Raw genomic sequence first — 20,001 nt, 5'->3', positions numbered from 1 at the left:
CCCGGACAGAAATTCTCTCTCCCTGCAGCCTTTGGACACGGCTAATTTCTAATCAATAAAAAGGAAATCAAAGAAAACCATCTGGGACAAAAGACATTTTCTGGGGAAAACAAGAGCCGGGCTCCGCTCCTGACCGCCGTCCTTTGAAGTGCTCCTCGACAGCCCTCTTGCTGTCACCTGGAAGAGTGTTTCACACCTGCTCCTCTGCCTTTGTTCTCCCGAGGTGGAAGGAGCCTTTTGTCTCTTAATCTACTGCACAACCAGTAAGATAGGAATGAATTTTTTAAAAAGCAAAATCCAACCACAATGCCAGCACTTTACACAGTTCATCAAATGCTTTCTTTTTTTTTTTCTTCCTCTTCAGTATCCCCCCCCCCCCAGTCCTTGCCAATACACCGACACGGCATTTGCAGGGCCGCACTCACAATACTGGCAAATTCTGAAATTGCCTTCCTTTAAAAATTTCAACACACACACATTTTCCATGCGGCTACCCAGACATCGTAAGTATCACTTTTATCGTCCACATATATAATATTCCATTAGGCTGAGATGCTATTAACTTATCCTGACCATTTTCCCATTGCTAGATACTTAGGTTATTTTTTAATGCTCTAAACTGGGCAGGTAAGTATTTTTCTTCTTTTATGTCACATCCTTCTAGTAAAACCCCGGGGTGGGATCGCCGGCTCAAGGAATAGCAAGATATTTTTCTGCCTCTTGATATGAACTGCTGGACTGTTTGCTAAAAGGGGTGAACTCACTTCACGGCCACGGGCAGAGGGGAGCACAGAAGTCCCCCTGTGGCGTTACCAGGATTGGGTATTAACCATTCAGCAAATGGGCGTGGGATCTGTGTGACGGCTAAAATGCATACGCGTAAGATGGCACCATATTTTTTGTTTGCATTTCTTTGATTGCCTATCTAGTCATCTATCGGTGCGACTGCATTTCCTTTTTTGTGCAGAAATGTTGACTTTCTGACTCACTGTGTGAATTCGATGCCCTTCGTCTACGAGCCCGAGGTGTGGCTGACAACATACACTCCACACTGGATTACATTTGTCTGTTACAGTCGGGCTTTTTAATGACTCCCATCTGAGAGCTATCTTCTGGGTTCAGCCTGCATTTTCCTGCCTGCCGAAGAAGGTGAGCACCTTCTCATGTTTATCAGCTATTTCCCTTCTGGGAAAACGCTTTTTTCTTTCTCTTTGCTCATTTTTCTATTGGATATTTGTCTTTCTTTCTCTTGTTAATGGCCTCTGAATATTATGGATGCTAATTATTCACCAGTCATGTGTTGTGACGGGTTGAATTATTACTATGTCCCTCCAAAATTCATGTTTAGGTTCCAACCCTGAGTATCTCCCAAAGTGGCCTTATCTGGAAGAAGAGCCGTGGCAGAGGTAATCAGTGAAGATGAGGTCTTGCTGGAGTAGGGTGGGCCTCCAACCCAACGACTGGTGTCCTTATAAAAAGGAGAAATCTGGATACAGACACGTACCAGGAAGAACACCACGTGAAGATAAAGGCAGAGGTCTGGGAGGCGAGGAACACCGAAGATAGCCAGCAAATCACTGTAAGCTAGGAGAAAGGCCTGATTCTTTCCTTTGAGGGAGTGTGGCCTTGCCAACACCCCACCAGAATTGTGACACACTGAATTCCTATTTTTTTTTTTTTGAGACAGAGTCTCGCTTTGTTGCCCAGGCTAGAGTGAGTGCCGTGGCGTCAGCCTAGCTCACAGCAACCTCACACTCCTGGGCTCAAGCAATCCTTCTGCCTCAGTCTCCCGAGTAGCTGGGACTACAGGCATGCGCCACCGTGCCTGGCTAATTTTTTCTATATATATTACTTGGCCAATTAATTTCTTTCTATTTATAGTAGAGACAGGGTCTCGCTCTTGCTCAGGCTGGTTCTGAACTCCTGACCTCGAGCAATCTGCCCGCCTCGGCCTCCCAGAGTGCTAGGATTACAGGCGTGAGCCGCCGCGCCCGGCCTGAATTCCTATCGTTTAAGCCACCAGCGTGTGGCACTTGGTTACAACAGCCCTAGCAAACCATTAAATAATACGTGCGCACGGCAGACGTGTCCCCCAGGGTGTGGCCTGCCCCGTAACCCCTTCCACCATGCCGACGGACGGGCGGAGGCCCGTCGTTTCCATGTGGTGGCGCATCCTTCCCCACGATGGCTCGCACTTACGGCCTCTATAAAGAGGTGCCTTGCTACGCTGAGGTCGGGAAGATCTTCTTCATTTCCTTCTAAAACTCAAAGTCTGGCCTTTCCAATGTAAGTGCTCAGCCGTCTGGACTTGATTTTGGTGCGTGGGGTGAGGTAAGGCTCATTTTTCATTTTTGAGGGGGTGACCACCTTTCCCCCGTCTTCCTGCCCCTGAGGCTGGGAGCTCATTGAGGGCAGTGACCCCCGCGGTCCTCCGGGCATGGAAGGCCCAGTGCATGCTGACCACGTGAGACGTTTGCTTCTACCCCGTGTGTGAAGCTAAACCTTCCAGGGAAGATGGGAGCGTTCACGTCTAAGACTCACGGCTATGCAGCTCAGACCAACCTACTTGAGACGCCTTCAGGCATCTCGGAAGAGCGAGATAACTGATTCTTATCCCGACTGGGGCTTCCGGTGAGCCTCTTGTTGCAGAGATACCTGTTTCGTGGAGACCATCGGCCCAAACCCGAAACGACAGGTGTGACGCCTTGCCTCCAGCTACCCAGCGCCCAGAATGGAGACCCGGCCACAGAGAGAATCACGGCCCCCCCTTCCCAAGGAGAAGCAGCAACAGCCAGGAAAGCGCGCCCCCCATTTCACAGGTCACCCTGGTCTGCCCTCTCACATCCCCGAAGCTGGTTCCCCACTGGGTGACCGCACCCTCCAGGGGACGTGCGGCAATGTCTGGAGACGTTTTGAGCTGTGACAAGCCAGGGAGAGGGAGCTGCTGGCACCTAGTGAGTGGGGGCCGGGGGGCTGCGAAACAGGCCACAGCACAAGGGTCGGCGCCCCCCAAGACGGAACGATCGGCCCAGGGTGCCAAGGCCAAGAGACCCGGCTCTGCATCCATCTCAGGCACTACTCCAGGAGGAGCAACCTAAAACTCACACCTGACCAGGGGTCTCCCCTACTTTTTATCTTTTAATGGCTCCCACCCCTCTCGGGATAAACACCAAGATCCACGGCTGGTCTGTAAGGATCGCCCTTCCCCGGCTCCTGCTTCCAGTGTGGTGCCGTTCCCCGTAGGGCCAAATTACATGGCAGGCAAATAGAACATTCTGGGCCACCCAACCTTCCCCCCAACTCCAGTGCACCCACAGTGGGGCAGTCCCCTTGCCGGGTGCTCCCACAGGCCTCAGACTTACCTCTGGGAGTGGGTGCTTGGTGGCCACTACTTGTGCCACGAACACAAGCTCCGTCTTGAGCCGGAACTGGGCACAGAACTGGGAACAGAGGGGTATAAGTCCCCCAGGACCCCCATCCAGGGCAGGTGCTGGTGGACAACACAGCTCTGGACTCTGGATTCTAACCGTCACCTTCAGCCTAGACGGCAAGCCCTTCACTTACTGCTTTACCCCCAAGACCCACGCGGGAGGCGACGTGCGGGAAACCCTCGTAACGTGTTCACTAGATAAGCCAACAATAGCCGCGGCTGGAAACGTGGACGGAGCACTTCCGCACACACACGGGGCTGAGCACCTGCCATCTCGTCACATTCTCCCATTCGGATCCCAAAAGAGCCCTGCAATGAGGATGAGGATGAGGATGAGGATGAGGATGAGGTATTGATGACAACCAGTATTGGGTGAGAGCACACCACGTGCCAGGCGAGGGCTTTCCCATCCAATCTTCACCGTGCCCCCAGGGGGGAGGTGCTATTACTGTCCTCATCGTGCACACGGGTAAACAGAGGCACCGGAGGGTCCAGGCAGGTTCTGACATCATGCAGTGAGCAGGTGGCACAGCCATGATGTCAACGAGGAAGGTGCATTTGATCTTTGTCCCTGGTTCCTGGCACACAGCTTCTAAAGCCCCTGGCATCTCCAGAGCGATCAGGTGTCTTTTTTTTTTTTTTTTGAGACAGAGTCTCGCTTTGTTGCCCAGGCTAGAGTGAGTGCCGTGGCGTCAGCCTAGCTCACAGCAACCTCACACTCCTGGGCTCAAGCAATCCTTCTGCCTCAGTCTCCCGAGTAGCTGGGACTACAGGCATGCGCCACCATGCCCAGCTAATTTTTTATATACATATCAGTTGGCCAATTAATTTCTTTCTATTTATAGTAGAGACGGGGTCTCGCTCTTGCTCAGGCTTGTTTCGAACTCCTGACCTCGAGCAATCCGCCCACCTCGGCCTCCCAGAGAGCTAGGATTACAGGCGTGAGCCACCGCGCCCGGCCCAGGTGTCTTTTTGTAGGCTACTGAGATGACTGACAGGTGGCCGGGGGCCCTGGGCAGCTTCAGGGTGGGGCTGGCCACCAGAAAGCCCAAAGCAGGATTAAAGGGTGGGAACTTCCAACCCCACTCCCGGGCCCCCGGGGAGGGAAGGGGCTGGAGGCTCCATCACCAGTGGCCGGTGATTCAATCAACCCCTCCTTACATGCCGGTGCTGCCATAAAAACCCTAAAGGACGGGTCAGAAAGTTCCCAGGTGAGTGACGACATCAAGGTGCTGGAGGGGGATTACCTGGAGTCAGTCAGCACAGAAACGCCCCCTGCCCCACGCCTTGCCCTACACATCCCTCCGTGTGGCTGTTCCTCACTCGTACCCTCTATAATCAACCGGTCACAGCAAGCAAAGTGCCTTCCTGAGCTCTGTGAGCCTTTCTAGGAAATTATTGAACTTGAGCAGGGGGGTCACGGGAACTCCCGATTTAAAGCCAGGTCCGTCAGAAGTACAGGTGGCGCCTTGGGACTTATGGTGGGTGTCTCAAGTGGGGGCCAGTCTTGCAGAACGGAGCCCTTACCCCGAGGGGTCTGTGCTAACTCCAGGCAGTTCATGTCGGAATGGAAATGAATGGTGGGACACCCCGCTGGCGTCCGGAGAAAGAATCGGTTGGTCTGAGAAACAACTCACACATTCGGCGTCAGACAGGTTGGGAGTAAAAACGGTTTCCTAGGGGATGACCCTCAAGAAACTGACTCCAGATCCTGCACTCTTGAGAACTATGCTTTTTGGCTTTTATCCCCATTTTCTCTAATGAAAACTGAGGCTTGGAGAAGTCAAGTAACTTCCCCAAGGCCACACAGTCAAAGTCCCCTCTGGAACACCAATGCCCGGCCTGAGCGAGCGCTGAGGAGTATCCACTGAACGGGTGAAGGTGTACGTGGCCAAGTCCGGATCAGAGCGTGGGCCGGTCAGACGCTAAAGCCCGAGGTCTTCCCACGACACTCTAGCGCCTGGTCCAGGGCTGGGCACCTGGCACGAATCTAATACATCTTTCCATTACTTTCTTTAAAAAGCAAGGGCAGGCCAGGTTAAGTGGCTCACGCCTGTAATCCTAGCACTCTGGGAGGCCAAGGCAGGGAGATTGCTCAAGGTCAGGAGTTCGAAACCAGCCTGAGTAAGAGCGAGACCCCCATCTCTACCATAAATAGAAAGAAATTAATTGGCCAACTAATATATAGAGAAAAAATTATCCGGGCATGGTGGCGCATGCCTGTAGTCCCAGTTATTCGGGAGGCTGAGGCAGCAGGATTGCTTGAGTCCAGGAGTCTGAGGTTGTTGTGAGCTAGGCTGACGCCACAGCACTCTAGCCCAGGCAACAGAGTGAGACTCTGTCTCAAAAAAAAAAAAAAAAAATAAATAAATAAAAAGCAAGGGCGTCCCTTATAGATACTTTCTAACGTCTGCTGCCCTTAGAAGCTCTCACTGTTACAAAAAATGGTGCTTTCCCCCCGTCTTTGGATCTGGGGGGCCCTAGAGGAGGGAACTGTAGCTCCCGTCTATGTAGCACTCCTGCCCTGCCCCCTTCTCTGGCAGCAGAAGCTCCTTTGCTGGGCTTTGGGGGGCTCCCCCCGGCATCCGCACAGGAGCCGGCCGGTGGTCGTTGGTCTGACGTCCTGTCCTGTAGACTCTACCTTCCTGATGACCAGGTCTGAGCCCTTGAACCCCGCTGTGCCCGAAGCAGTGCGGCTTTTCTTCCAGAGATGCCGATGAGCTGACCCGACCTTCGGCCTCCGCACACCGACTCCCGCTCGCTCGCCCAGTCCAACTCCCCAGGGCGGCCGGCGGGGTGGCCGGCGGGGTCGCCAGCGCAGGCAGAAACTCCTTGGGGACCAAACCCTCCATCTCACCTCTCCCTTCTCTTCTTTCTGGCAACACCGAGGCCCAGCCCAGCGGAAGCCAGTGTCTGGATCAAACAAGGCTACACCTCGTTGGAGATGGATGCTGAGATGACACCTGCCCTGGACACCCCGCCCAAGGGGGAGACCCGCCAGATCCTCTGTCCCCTGGGGACGGAACCGGAATGGAGACAGAGGAGGAGGGCGGCTGGAGCCCAGCGGTCCCACCCCCGTGGAGCTGCCGTGTCCGTACAGTAACCCCTCGCCTTCCGCGGCTCCGCGCACGGGAAGCTCGCAGGCTGAGACGCGCCGGCCGGAGTGTGAAAGAGACGAGCGATGGGTTGGACGGTTTAGTGGGGAAAGAGGAACGTAAACTTCACACTCACCATTTCTTATGCGGACGGCACGTGGGCACGATGACATTTTAGAGGTATTGGATCACGTAAAATAGTGTTAGAATAAATTTCATCAGCTTCTTTGCAGGTTTTTTAATGTGACTACTAGGAAATTTTAAATTGTATGTGTAGGGCCGGGCGCTGTGGCTCACGCCTATAATCCTAGCTCTTGGGAGGCCGAGGCGGGCGGATTGCTCAAGGTCAGGAGTTCAAAACCAGCCTGAGCAAGAGCGAGACCCCGTCTCTACTATAAATAGAAAGAAATTAATTGGCCAACTGATATATATATAAAAAATTAGCCGGGCATGGTGGCGCATGCCTGTAGTCCCAGCTACTCGGGAGGCTGAGGCAGAAGGATCGCTTGAGCCCAGGAGTTTGAGGTTGCTGTGAGCTAGGCTGACGCCACGGCACTCACTCTAGCCTGGGCAACAAAGCAAGACTCTGTCTCAAAAAAAAAAAAAAAAAATTGTATGTGTAGGCTGGGCGCGGTGGCTTGTGCTGTAAATCCCAGCATTTGGGGAGGCTGAGGTGGGAGGACCACGTGAGCCCAGGGATTTGAGGTTACAGTGAGCTACGGTTTGGCCACTGCTCTCTAGCCCGGGTGACAGAGGGGCTTGTGTTGTGTTTTCTGTCGGACAGCGCTGTTCTGGAGAGAAGTCCATGGAGACCTGCTCAAGGGAGTCCCAGACCTGCCCCGGGGTGATACAATTCTTCTTTGGATTCCATGAACGACCCCACTACCCTTTCAACGCCACCTTCTTTTTCTCCCAGAGAGCCTGACCTCAGTCCTGTCTTGACCATTTACTAACTGGGTGACTGTGGGGAAGTACTCTAACTCCCTGGCCTCAGTGTTCTTACCTGTACAATGGGGATAGTTAAGAACACCTGTCACATTGTTGTTGTGAGAATTAAACGGGTTAATATATGTAAAGGCCTTAGAGCCCAGCATTTAATAAGTGAATCTATTATCATCTTGTTCATCATTTTCCAGAATCAGTTTTGCTGCTGCTTGCAATGAAAAGGCTTCCCTGACAGCCCCGCTGATTTTCACCCTCACAGACATCTGTATCTTAGATATTGACGCCCATGACTGCTTCTCAGTGGTAGCTACAGGTAACTTGGAAGTACCGAGCCCAGGAGTCACCCAGCCCAAGTTCAAGTCCCAGCTCCCCCATTCATTCCCTGAATGACCTCGGGCACGTCACTCACGGACCAGGACCTCAGTTTCCTCTTGTGTAAAATGGGGATGACCACATACTGCCCAGGCCTGTGAGTCTGCAGTGGGACGATGCAGAATCACATTCTTTGCACGGTGTCGGGAAGCAAGAAGCACTCCACAAATGCTCGCTATGTCCTCGCTCGTGTTTGTAGCCCTGGAACCTGCCACGCGTGTGTGCTCAAGCAATGTCGACGGCCCAGGGAAACCTTTGACTTCTCCGTCTCGGGACAGAGCCCCCCTTGGAGCTCACCGCCAGGCACCTGGGCCACCCAACCCGCTGGCCACTCGCAGCTCAGGGCCTCATCTCCTCAAGCCCAGCTGGAGTGGATGAATTCCTTGATTGGCAAATAAATGTTGCTTTATCCCCCCTGGTCAAACTGAGTCTCAGTCTTTTGGCTAGGAAGATTTTAGCGATTTTAGTGTAATCATCATGGCAACGACTCGACAGTGACATTTACGCAGTGTTGTCACCAGTATTACGTTCTCATCCATTGCGGCCTTGCTACAGGCCACAGGCATGATCAGATGGCACCCTGACTACACCCATGAGGTTGTTATTCTTGCCACTTTCCAACGAAGGAAGCCGAGCCCCAGAGAGACAGGGTGCAGGTTGACGGGCAGATGCCAGGATTTAAAAGCAGCCTCTTCCATTCTCCAACTCCGTGACCTTGGGCAAGTTACTTAACTTCTCTGTGCTGCAGTTTTCTCATCTATATATTATATAGTAGGGAAGTTGTTCCAAATCATCTGATTCCTCTTCTAGTTCAAATACTAACCAGCAATCAAAAGTACATGTTGATGTCTGAAATGTAAAATCAATTCCTATTTAAGGAGGAAGACAATAAGAAGGACCACGTGAAAAGAAAGTTCTAGTTAATGGCTGTTTGTAAGGTGCTGGTCTGGGTCCAGCTCTGGCTGCAAAGTGTTGCCAAAACATGGCTGGTCGTCCAAACCTGAGCAGGAGACAATTTTAACATACAAACAAAGGCCAGGATTCGACTGTGAGGGTCAAGGCTGACAGCAGCTTGGGGCGAGTTAAAGAGGGATTCTCATTAAAAACCTGGCATTTGCCTTGTCAAGAGCCATGGCTCTTACGGGGGTCAGGTGGTGAGTGACTTTGAAATGCGAAGTGCAATTAGGAGTTACCGGGCTGTTTTTGGCAGCTGACAAGGCAGGCTGGGGGTGTTCACAACTCCAGGCAGTTTCCAGGTACCAGGTCCAGCGAGCACATAGATTATTATTTGTGCTTTTAAAAAAATGTCTAGCCAGATACAGGGGCTCATGCCTGTAATCTCAGCAAGTTGGGAGCCGGAGGCAAGGAGGATCGTTTGAGGCTAGGGGTTGGAAGTTACAATGAGCTATGATCACGCCGCTGCACTCCAGCCTAGGCAATAGAGCAAGACCCTGTCTCTTAAAAAAAAAAAGTCCCAGTGAAAATACTCTGTGTGACACCATAATGGTGGATATGTGTCCTTATGTGCTTATGTGAACCCACAGAATGTACAACGCCAAGAGTGCATCCTAATGTATATTATTTGGGGTTTGGGGTGATAGCGATTTGTCAATGTAGGTTCATCCATAGTGACAAGTGTCCCGCTCGGGTGAGGGATGCTGGTAACGGGAGGCTGAGCATGTGTGGGAGCAGGAGTGCACAGGAAATCTCCGTACCCCCCTCTCAATTTTTCCATGAACTTAAACTGCCCAAAAAATAAAGTCTAAGGCTGGGTGCGGTGGCTCACGCCTGTAATCCTAGCACTCTGGGAGGCCAAGACAGGAGGATCACTCAAGGTCAGGAGTTCGAAACCAGCCTAAGCAAGAGCGAGACCCCGTCTCTACTAAAAATAAAAAGAAATTAATTGGCCAACTAACATATATATATATGTATATATATATATATATATATATATATATATATATATATATATATATATATAAAATTAGCCAGGCATAGTGGCGCATGCCTGTAGTCCCAGCTACTCGGGAGGCTGAGGCAGGAGGATCGCTTGAGCCCAGGAGTTTGAGGTTGCTGTGAGCTAGGTGGACACCACTGCACTCTAGCCTGGGCAACAGAGTGACACTCTGTCTCAAAAAAAAAAAAAAAAAAATGGGGGTGGGGGCGGGGAGGTTGGCATCTTTTTCTTTACTGGTTTCTGCTTAGCCAGGGGTCATGTCCATCTGCTTTGCACATTCCTGATCAGAGGAAAGGAGAGACGAAGGCAGCTGTGAGCAGAGACAAGGAGGGGCGTGGCAGATCCCGCAGCCTGAGCTGTGCAGGTGGCGAGAGTAAGAGTGGGGGTGCTGCAGGTCCCACCGCAGCACCTCGCCCTGACCAGGCCAGAGTTCCTGTTGTTGGCCCTACGTCTCCCCACTTAGGGTCTCTCTGGCCACCAGAGTCCTCCCTGTTCCTGTCCCTACGGCAAGCTGCAGGTGCCCAAGGAATAATAACTCAGGACTCCGGTGAGCATCCCAGAACTCTCGCCTAATGGCGACTGGTGCATAAATACCCCAGCTCCCGCCCCCCACCACAGGCTGCACTGAGTTCTCCAGCGGGGGTTAGTCCCAGTGGCCCACAGCCGTAACTTGCTTGTTATCGGTCTCATTTCCCCTCTTCCCTTCTGGTTTTCCTTGGCGTCACCTCCCAGGTAAAATACTTGCACTCAGATCCTTGTCTTTGGTCTGTTTCTAGGGGAGCCCAACCTAGGATGGCAGACGACTTTCCCCGGGTTGTCGGACACCAAAGAAGACAGGCCTGTCAGAGGCAACACGCACAGGCTCCGCTTCCTAAGCCACAGAGCCCTGAACTGTAGGCTGCAAAGGTCTAAAAGGTTTTCCTCTGGACAGAGTAAATCTCAGGTTAAAGCGGCGTTCAGGAACATAAATAGCCAGCATCCCGGTGTGCAAATATCACTTTTGACTAAACACATTTTCTTCTTCCGGCCCCAGATCAAACACCCCTCCTCAGTGGGCAATCGGGCTTCACGATATGAGATATTAATACTACACCCTGCCATGACTCAGAACTGTCATCCCCCGTGAACTTCCAAGCGCCCTGCACCTCGAGTCTGCTCCTCCATATGTCGTCACTACGACGGCAGCCGCATGTTGGGTGTGCCCTGCACAGCGGCCTGGGCGTGGCGGCTGCCGAGCCCGCTCGTGACACCTTCTCGGCAAGCAGCCAGCAAGTGGCAAAGCCAAGCTTCAGGCCCAAGCCTGTCCAGCTCTAACGGCCAAACCCTTTCCACCTTCCACCAGCCACCCAGCGTTTCTCAAAGTGAGCTCCAGAGCCCACCTGTATTAGGATCTCCCAGCACATTCCCTGAAATGCAGATTCATGGGCTTCTCCCCCAAGACTTACAAAATCAGAATCAGGAAGGATGAGGTCTAGGAGACCCCACAGTCCCAGGTCCCAGGTGATTCTGATACTCCTTAAAGAGGGCCCCCACAAGCAGAAAGCCCCACTCTGTTTTATGTCCCTTGCTTACAGTTCCCCCAAAACTGGAGCTGAATGTCTCAGGGCTGGTCCTGGGCAGCAAAGACGCTACCTTCACATTGCACCTCCAAGCTGACCACGGGTACCTCTACCTTACGTGGGGTCCAGACAGCCCCCCACCTTGCCTAGGAGATCACAGCGATTATTACTAATGGCATCTTGGCTTCCTCTCGTCCTTTGCTCCCCAACATTTTCTCATGAACATTTTCAAATTACAGAAAAGCTAAAAGAATTGTAGAGTGCGCAATTAAACACATCACCTAGATTCTACAATGAACAGTTATTGATATTAATAATTCTACAAGTATTCAAAATATGCTATTATATATTTGCTTCACTGCATACCTATCTGTCCACCATCACTCTATCTTTTTTGAATGCATTTCAAAATGAGTTGCAAATATTAGTACACATCCTCTTAGTCTATTTGGGCTGCTATAATGGAAATACTTTGAACTGGGTGGCTCATAAATAACAGAAATTTATTGCTCACTGTTCTGGAGGCTGGGAAGTCCAAGATCAAGGCATCAGTTGATTTTGTGTCTGGTGAGGGCCTGTTCCTCACAGTTGGGACTTTCTTGCTTCATCCTCACATACAGGAAGGGACAAGGTGGCTTACTGGGGTCTCTGTTAAAAGGGCACTGATCCCACTCATGAAGGCTCTGCCCTCATGGCCTAACCACCTCCCCAAAGGCCCCACTTCTTAATACCATCACCTTGGGGGTTAGGATTTTGATGTATAAATTTTGGGGAAACACAAACATTCAGACGATAGCACCTCTAAACATTTCAGCAGGCATATCATTAGCCAGAGTTCAATGTGTGTTTATGGTAGGGTGTTTTAAGATTAAATTTATACACAGTGAAATGCACAGATCTTAAGAGAACTTGATGAGTTGTGATAAATGGATATACCTGTGTGTCCTTCCTAAAGCTCAGTAAGGTTCCACATGAGCACGGGACAGCCCATCTCTCTGCCACCCTTGCCCTTCCTTCTGAAAACCACATGACTGCAAGAGAAAACAAACTGCCTACATCCTGGATGTTTTTATGGCTCAAAAAAAAAAAAAAGAGTTGATAAAACATATATCTGCACACTCGTGTTCGTAGCAGCATAATTCACAATAGCCAAAAGGTGGGAGCAACCTAAGTGTCCATTGACAGAAAAATGAATGGATAAAGAACACGCATGCACAAACATACACACACACACACACACACACAGAGGAATATTATTCAGCCTTTAAAAGGAAGGAAATTCTGACACATATTACACAATGTATGAACCTTGAAGACATTATGCTAAATGAAATAGGCCAGACACAAAAGGACAAATACTGTATCATTCCATGTATATGAGGTCCCTAGGGTCGCCAAACTCATAGAGAGAGAAAGCAGAATGGCGGCTGCCAGGGACTGGGGGCAGAAGGAAATGGGGAGGCAGTAGTTAATGAGTATAAGGTTTCCCTTTCACAAGATGTTCTTCTCTTAGTTTGGATTCCCCAAGAGGAAGATGGATGGTGGAGACAGTTGCAAAACAATGTGAATGAATGTATTTAGTGCCACTGAACTGTGCACTTAAAAATGGTTAAGGTGATACATTTTATATTCTGTGTATTTTACCACAACTAAAACTAATAATTAAAAAGAGTTGCGCCTACACAGACTTCCCCTCTAAATGGCTTTCAGTTCGCTCAGGTGAGCAGCATTTCTCTTAATGGTCAGTGCAATCTCACGCCTACATCAGTGTCCCCCCACACCGTGTCCTCGTTCCCATTGTAGTCTGGCTAACTTTGTCCGTAAGACCAAAAATGCCGTGGCTCCATTAGCCGCCAATTTTCTGAATGCCAAGATCACAGATGCAATGTTCAAAGGCAGAGACAGATGGGACATTCCTGCTGCAAGTCAGAGGGGGTCTATGTGCTGGCCCAGCGAGCCACCCATTCATCCTCTGCGAGGGTTCTCCAAGGCAGAGAAGCATGAGCAGAACCAGACCCTCAGAGGTGCTCTGACCGTATACCATAAGCACAGGCAGAAAACAAGGAACTGAATCATTTTGTCTTACACATCATTGCACAACCGCACCCTCCCCTTCCCAGTCAACCAAACGGTTTGGTGAGAGCAGACACCAGCCTCCAAAGCAACTGAGCAATTGCATTCATTCTAACAGCTTCAGTGCACGGCGTGAGAATTTTGTCTTCTGTCTACAGTACAGACTATGTGGTTTGACGAGGGTGTTTGTTCATGACCAATACCTCCTCTTCCACATATGGAACGAAAAGCAAAGCAGCTCCCTGGACATCTGGTGCTCACACCCTCCACTCCTTGGCTCTCCCCCCATCCCAGCAACTGTCTCTGCTCAAACTCCCCCCCCTTCAGGGACTGGCCCGGCTCTCAGCTGGCCTGTTAAGGCACAGCCCGTCATGTCCCTTCAACACGCATTCTCCCCTTCTTCCCAAACAGGGTTTCTCGAGCTCAGCACTACTGGCGTTTTTGGCTGGATAACTTTGTTGGGGGTGGGAAGGAGGGGACCGGGAAGAGGACCATCCTGTGCATTGTAGGATGTTCTGTTGCATCTCTGGTCTCCACCCAATAGACGCCAGTAGCGCTCTCCCACCCATAGAACCCAGAACGTCTCCAAGTCGTCCCTGCTGCAGAAGCATGTTCTGAGTAGTAAGAGCTCTGGGTAGGCCCATGGCCACTCAGCTAGAAATCAGATTCCCCAGGGGGGTTCACAGCCAACGACTAGCTGATGCAGGGGTACAAAAGGCCGGCTCCCCTGCCTGGAGGGGAACAGCTCTGCAGGGCAAGCCTGTCATCCAGAGTCCCCTCTCCACATAGGTTGGGCTGAAGCCAGGTGTGACTTGAGGCCACACCCTGGCTTGGCTGTCACCCTTCCCCCATCCCGTTTTGTTCTCTCCCTTGCAGGTTTTTCTCAAGCACCCTGGATGGGTTGAATCGGGTCCCTCAAAAGGACAGGGTGAAGTCCCAACCCCTAAGTACCTCAGAATGTGACCTTATTTGGAAATAGGGTGATTGCAAGTGTAATTTTTTAAGTTAATTAAATACACTGGAATAAGGTGGGTCGTAATCCAATATGACGGATGTCCTTGGAAGAAGAGCAGAGACCCAGACACACAGGGGGCGAAGACAGCCATGAGACAGCAGAGCAAGGCGGCTGCAAGCCAAGGCATGCCTACGTTTGCCAGCAACCGCCAGAATCTAGGAAGAGCCACGGGAAGATTCCCCTACAGGCTCCAAAGGGAGTGTGGCCCTGCCCACCCCCGAGCTTGGACGCCTAGCCGCCAGGACGGTGAGACAGCCAATTTCTGTGGCTTTAAGCCATGCAATGTGTCCTGCCTCGTTAGGGCAGCCCTAGCAAACTCGCGCACGTGCAAGCCGCTGTCTCAGGCTCTGTCTCAAGGGAACCCAACCAAAGACAACTGGCCTTTCCGCCCCAGGAAAGCATCAGGTCCAGAGGAGGCGTGACACGGGTGATGGCCGTGAGGTCTTCCCTCAAAGTCTCCACGTGCCTTTCTTTGCGCAAGCTTCTCGCCTAAGTATGATGCCGGTGTTCATCTAGCGTGACCACCCCCAAGTAGATTTCATCAACATTTAAAACTCCTTCTTAAAATACATTGCTCCCTAAACTCAGTTGAGCACACCCTGATCCAGTCCCGCGGTGGAGGACACACCGTGTTGGGATTACTGAGTGATGGTGCCGCAGTCTCCAATATGGCGCCTTCCTAGGAAAGATTCAGTCAATTTTGACCATTCTTCTTTTTTTTTCCGGACTCCTGACCTTGAGCAATCTGCCCGCCTTGGCCTCCCAGAGTGCTAGGATTACAGGCATGAGCCACTGTGCCCGGTCTTCTTTTTTTTTTTTTCTAAGACACAGTCTCACTCTGTTGCCCGGACCAGAGTGCTGTGGTATCCATCTAGCTCACAGCAACCTCAAACTCTTGACCTCAGTGATCCTCTTGCATCAGCCTCCCAAGTAAATGGGACTACAGGTGCATGCCACCACACCTGGCTAATTTTTCTACTTTTAGTAGGGACGTGGTCTCACTGTTGCTCAGGCTGGTCTCGAACTCCTGGCCTCAAGCGATCCTCCTGCCTCAGCCTCCCAATGAGCCCGGACAATTTTGACCACTCTTAATAAAATGAGTCTCGGCTGTACTGCTATTACCGCCGTGTGCAGCACACTGTATTAATAATGGTTTGCTGTTTTCCTATCTTCCCCCTAGACTGGGAGTTTCTCACTGATGGGAACTCCATGATATTCATTTCACTAATCCAACTAGAGATCCCCAGCACATAACAGGACTGCAAGAAAAATAGGGAAAAAAAAAATGAGCAAACCAGAAAAAAAGAAAGAACAAAGAATAACAAAGAAGAGGTGTAGAGAAAGAAAACAAATATCTTAAGGATCGAGATGACTCTTCCAAAATTTCGTTTGAGCAATACTAAGAAATTATGCATCTCAATCAAGAGAGAGGGATGTAAGGAATTCACAGCAGGGATTTAGACTGAAACCCACAGAGAGGGAATTAACAAGGCTGGAAGACCTTGTGACAGACCAGATGAGTGATCAGAGCAGTTGACCTGCCTGAAATATTTCCATTTTATACCTAGTTTTGATTCGCAGAGGCACCCGAAGGTCCCCGTGAAACCAAGGCGCCAGCCAGCCCTCCGTCTGGGAGAAGCCTGCGCCCGGTGACATAAGACAGGCCCGGCTGTCTCTCTCCGACAGTCCCCAGATCAGCTCAGCGCACGAAACGCCAGCTCCTCTGCTCCAAGAAGGCACGGTGCCAGAAACGATCAGAAACGCTGTGGGCCCCCGGCCGCCCGGCTGGACGCTCACCAGGTGCGACTGCCGCGGAGGACGCAGGACAGCGGAGCGCCACGGGCCCGCTGCCAACAGGCTCGGGACAGAAGACGTCCCCTCCTGACAACCAGGGCCGCCGCTCGTGGGGAGCCCCCACCCAGCAGGCCCCGGCGGGGCGAGCTCACGGAGGCCTGACCTCAGCCCTGCCAGGCGTGTCCGAGCCCCCACTTCACCCGTGAGGAAGCAGAGGGACCCCCTGGGCGCAGCTAGGAAGCAAGGGGGGGTCGCGTCCAAGGCCATTTTCTTTACACGCCACCCCCGGTGGCTCCCCACGGAAAGGTGACTCTGGTGAACCCAATGGCGGCCGAGTCCCCACTCCTGTGCTTCACTGTCTGCCGTTCCTGTAAGTTTCTACAGGGTTGACATGGGAGGACTCTTTGAAAACTCATGATATCAAGCTCCAAGGAAGACACCCAGGAAGCACCCACAGGTCCTGGCCGTGTGGCGGGAGGAAGGCCACCCGGAGGAACGGCTGCGGCGCTAGTCTGGGGTCACAGCCGACGCTGCCAACGCCCTGCCCGCCGTCCCCTCTCCCTCACCACTTCAGCGCGCACGGGACGGGACGGGTGTGTAGCCCCAGCTCCTGCGTCACTTTGCACGTGTGGATGCCAGAGGTCTCTTTACCTGGCAGTGCAAAAGGCCAGAAGTGCCGGGGAATTCACCCCAGTGACTGGCAGGTGTTGGGGTACAAACACGCCAGCTCCCTCGCCCCCTCTCCCAGCGGCGTGTCCTGTACACAGGAGGTTGACAGTCCAGTCCCCCCAACGGTAGCCAGCTTGATAATGCACCCTTTATGTGACCACTCCCCCCTGGTGTCACCTGCCTAAGAAATGACCTCCCTCGCCTCAGGGTCTTCCTCTTGGGGAATCCAAACTAAGAGAAGAACAAATCTCCTATCTCGGAAGATGCAGACACACATGCACGCGTGCCCAGGCACACGCTCTGACAGGGAGACAGTCCCCCAAATGTGACGCTGTGCCACCAAATCCCTGGCCAACAGAGCCCAGCTTTGAGAAGCGCCTCACTGTGTTCGATGCAAAAGAACCGGCCTGCGTCACACAGGACTGACTGCTGTCCCCAGCGTGGATGGGCTAGATCGGCCTCCTGCTGGCTGGGTCTTTTCCTTCCCCGGGGCTCCGAATGTCCAGAGGTCTACTGGACACACAGCCCGGTCCGTGGGTGGCTCCCCTGGGCTGCCCAGGGGAAGGAAGGCAATCGAACACTTTGCCTGAAAAACATCCATGCATCATCCTGTTCTCCAGTCCTCATTTTTTCCCCCCCAAATCAATTTCTGAAAGTCAAAATGACTGATGGCTTTATACTCGAGACAATCATTCTCCTTATTAAATAACTCAGCATCAGTGACAAAAAAGCTCCCTGAGTGGTGGTGGGGATGTGAATCTACACATGTGATAAGATTCCACAGAACTACACACACACACACACACACACACACACACACACAGCAGTGCGTGTAAAAACGGGTAGAATCTGAGTAAAGTCTAGTGTAGCCACCGACGTCATTTCCTAGCGTGGCTAACACGCTCTGGTTGTGTAGGATGTCATCGTGGGGGATGCCAGAGCAAAAGGACACAGGGATTCTCTGTCCTATTTTTACAACTTCTTGCGAGTTGAAAATTATTTCAAAATAAAACTTTTAAAACTAAAATTAAAAAAATTTTTGTTTTTGACCAGTAAAATAAAATTAAAATCATCATTTTTTTTTTTTTAAGCTCCCGGGAGGGGACACCGAGAAGCCACCCCTTACCTGAGAACTGGGGATCAGCGCCTTCCACCAGTGCCCGCCCTTGACCAGGTCCACTTCACACAGAGGCACGGACACCTTCCCAATGACACAGTGGCGCGAGAACTTGTCGAAGTCCACCACGGTGAGGAGCAGGGTCCTCCTCTGGGCCTCCAGGAAGGGGATCTCGAAGGTGTAGCGCTCCTCGAACACGGGCTTCTGGGTCTTGCGCTTGACCCCCGTCTGCTTGGAGTTCTTCTGGTCGGGCAGGAGACAGATCTTGACGTAGGGGTTGGAGTGCGCCATGTCCTGGCGCGCGCCGTCCTGGGAGATGGGCGGGGGCAGGTCCCTGGCCTCGATGACGCGCACGGTGAGGTGGTTGTGCAGCAGGTCGTACTGGGTGCTGAAGTGCAGCATGCCCAGCTGGTACTTGGACAGGATCTCCTCGTCCGTCAGGGAGTCCACGTCGTCGCTGCCGGGGCCGAGCGAGTACAGCCGCGGCTCGAACTTTCTGAAATAGTCGTCCGGGGTGTAGGCCCGCCGGAGCACCGAGGGCTGGATGGGCTCCTTCTTGGCGCCCAGCACGCCGAACTCGATGGGCTTGATGTCGATGAGCGGGGAGCTGGGTCGCCTGGACTCGAGACCTAAACGGCCAGCAGAGACAGCAATGAAGACCCGCCGCGGACGGGGCGGCCCGGGCGCCGTGTGAGGTCAGCAGCCACTCACGGGGCCACTGCCGCCACTCACGGGGCCACTGCTACCACTGCCGTCCGCACAGCAGCTCGGCACCGGGTGCCGCCCTATGCAAACTGCCTGTGTTAGGTCACAGGTGAAGAGGCGGAAGCTTTAAGTGGCTTAACGAAGGTCACACACTTGTAAGTGCAGGAGCCTTACAAGCCTGGCCCGTCTGAGCGTGGCTCTAACCATTACCCATGCTGCCTCCACTTTTCTTTTCTTTTTTTTTTTTTTTGAGACAGAGTCTCGCTTTGCTGCCCAGGATAGAGTGAGCGCCCTGGCATCAGCCTAGCTCACAGCAACCTCAATCTCCTGGGCTCAAGCCATCCTCCTGCCTCAGCCTCCCGAGTAGCTGGGACTACAGGCATGTGCCACCATGCCCGGCTCATTTTTTTTTCGATATATATTAGTTGGCCAATTAATTTCTTTCTATTTATAGTAAAGACGGGGGGTCTCGCTCTTGCTCAGGCTGGCTTCGAACTCCTGACCTCGAGCAATCCGCCCACCTCGCCCTCCCAGAGTGCTAAGATTACAGGCGTGGGCCACCGCGCCCGGCCATGCTGCCTCCACTTTTAAGAGAGTAGACGTGTGACTCATTAGTAATGAGCCGTGTGACTCTGGGCACATTACTTAGATAGACTCTCTGGGCCTCAGTTTTCCCATCTGTAAAATAGAGTCAATAGCAGCACCAACCTTAAAGACTGTGGTAAAGATTCACCGAGCCAAGGCCTGGAAAGGGCTGGGCACAACCTGTGCCCACAGTAGGAGATCAATAAAGAATAACGGGTGGTCACATTCAGACCTCATCGCCAGGGGCTGCCTCTCCCTCCTCCATCAGCCAGCAGAGCTCACTGCTCCCAAGTCCCTCATTCTAATCTTTGCACGTCCCCCTGTCGCAGCAACGAGCCTATAGCTCTCATTAGCTGCCCAAACATCTCTCTCGCCAGCGAGAATCATGAGACTCGTGCCTGGCACACGGGAGGTATTCTCAGCAGTGTGTGCTGGATGCGAATCACCTGTGTCTGGAGCTGGGCACGAGACTTAGAAACCATCCAGACCAGCAGAGATACAACGCGAGCCAGAAATGCAAGCCTCATGTGAAACTTAACATGATCTGGCAGCCATGACTTTATTTATTCATTTATTTTTGAGACAGAGTCTCACTTTGTTGCCCAGGCTAGAGTGAGTGCCATCAGCCTGTGCATTAGCCTGGCTCACAGCAACCTCAGACTCCTGGGCTCAAGCGATCCTCCTG

At 52.1% G+C, this 20,001-nt stretch overlaps 1 protein-coding gene across 3 annotated transcripts in view; it reads right to left on the bottom strand.

The window, feature by feature from the left end:
* Positions 1-20,001, bottom strand: part of SYT17 (synaptotagmin 17) — a 70,724-nt gene that overhangs the window by 38,199 nt on the left and 12,524 nt on the right. For all 3 annotated transcript variants that reach the window (XM_012736052.2, XM_012736051.2, XM_012736050.2), the window contains one exon: positions 18,036-18,655. In XM_012736052.2, the coding sequence (XP_012591506.1) occupies positions 18,036-18,655 (620 nt within the window). The remainder of the gene's footprint in view (positions 1-18,035; positions 18,656-20,001) is intronic.

Source organism: Microcebus murinus, chromosome 19 (genome assembly GCF_040939455.1).
Source record: "Microcebus murinus isolate Inina chromosome 19, M.murinus_Inina_mat1.0, whole genome shotgun sequence".
NCBI lineage: Eukaryota > Metazoa > Chordata > Mammalia > Primates > Cheirogaleidae > Microcebus > Microcebus murinus.
The sequence above is the reverse complement of the archived record's forward strand: the minus strand, read 5'-3'. Positions and strand labels throughout refer to the sequence as shown.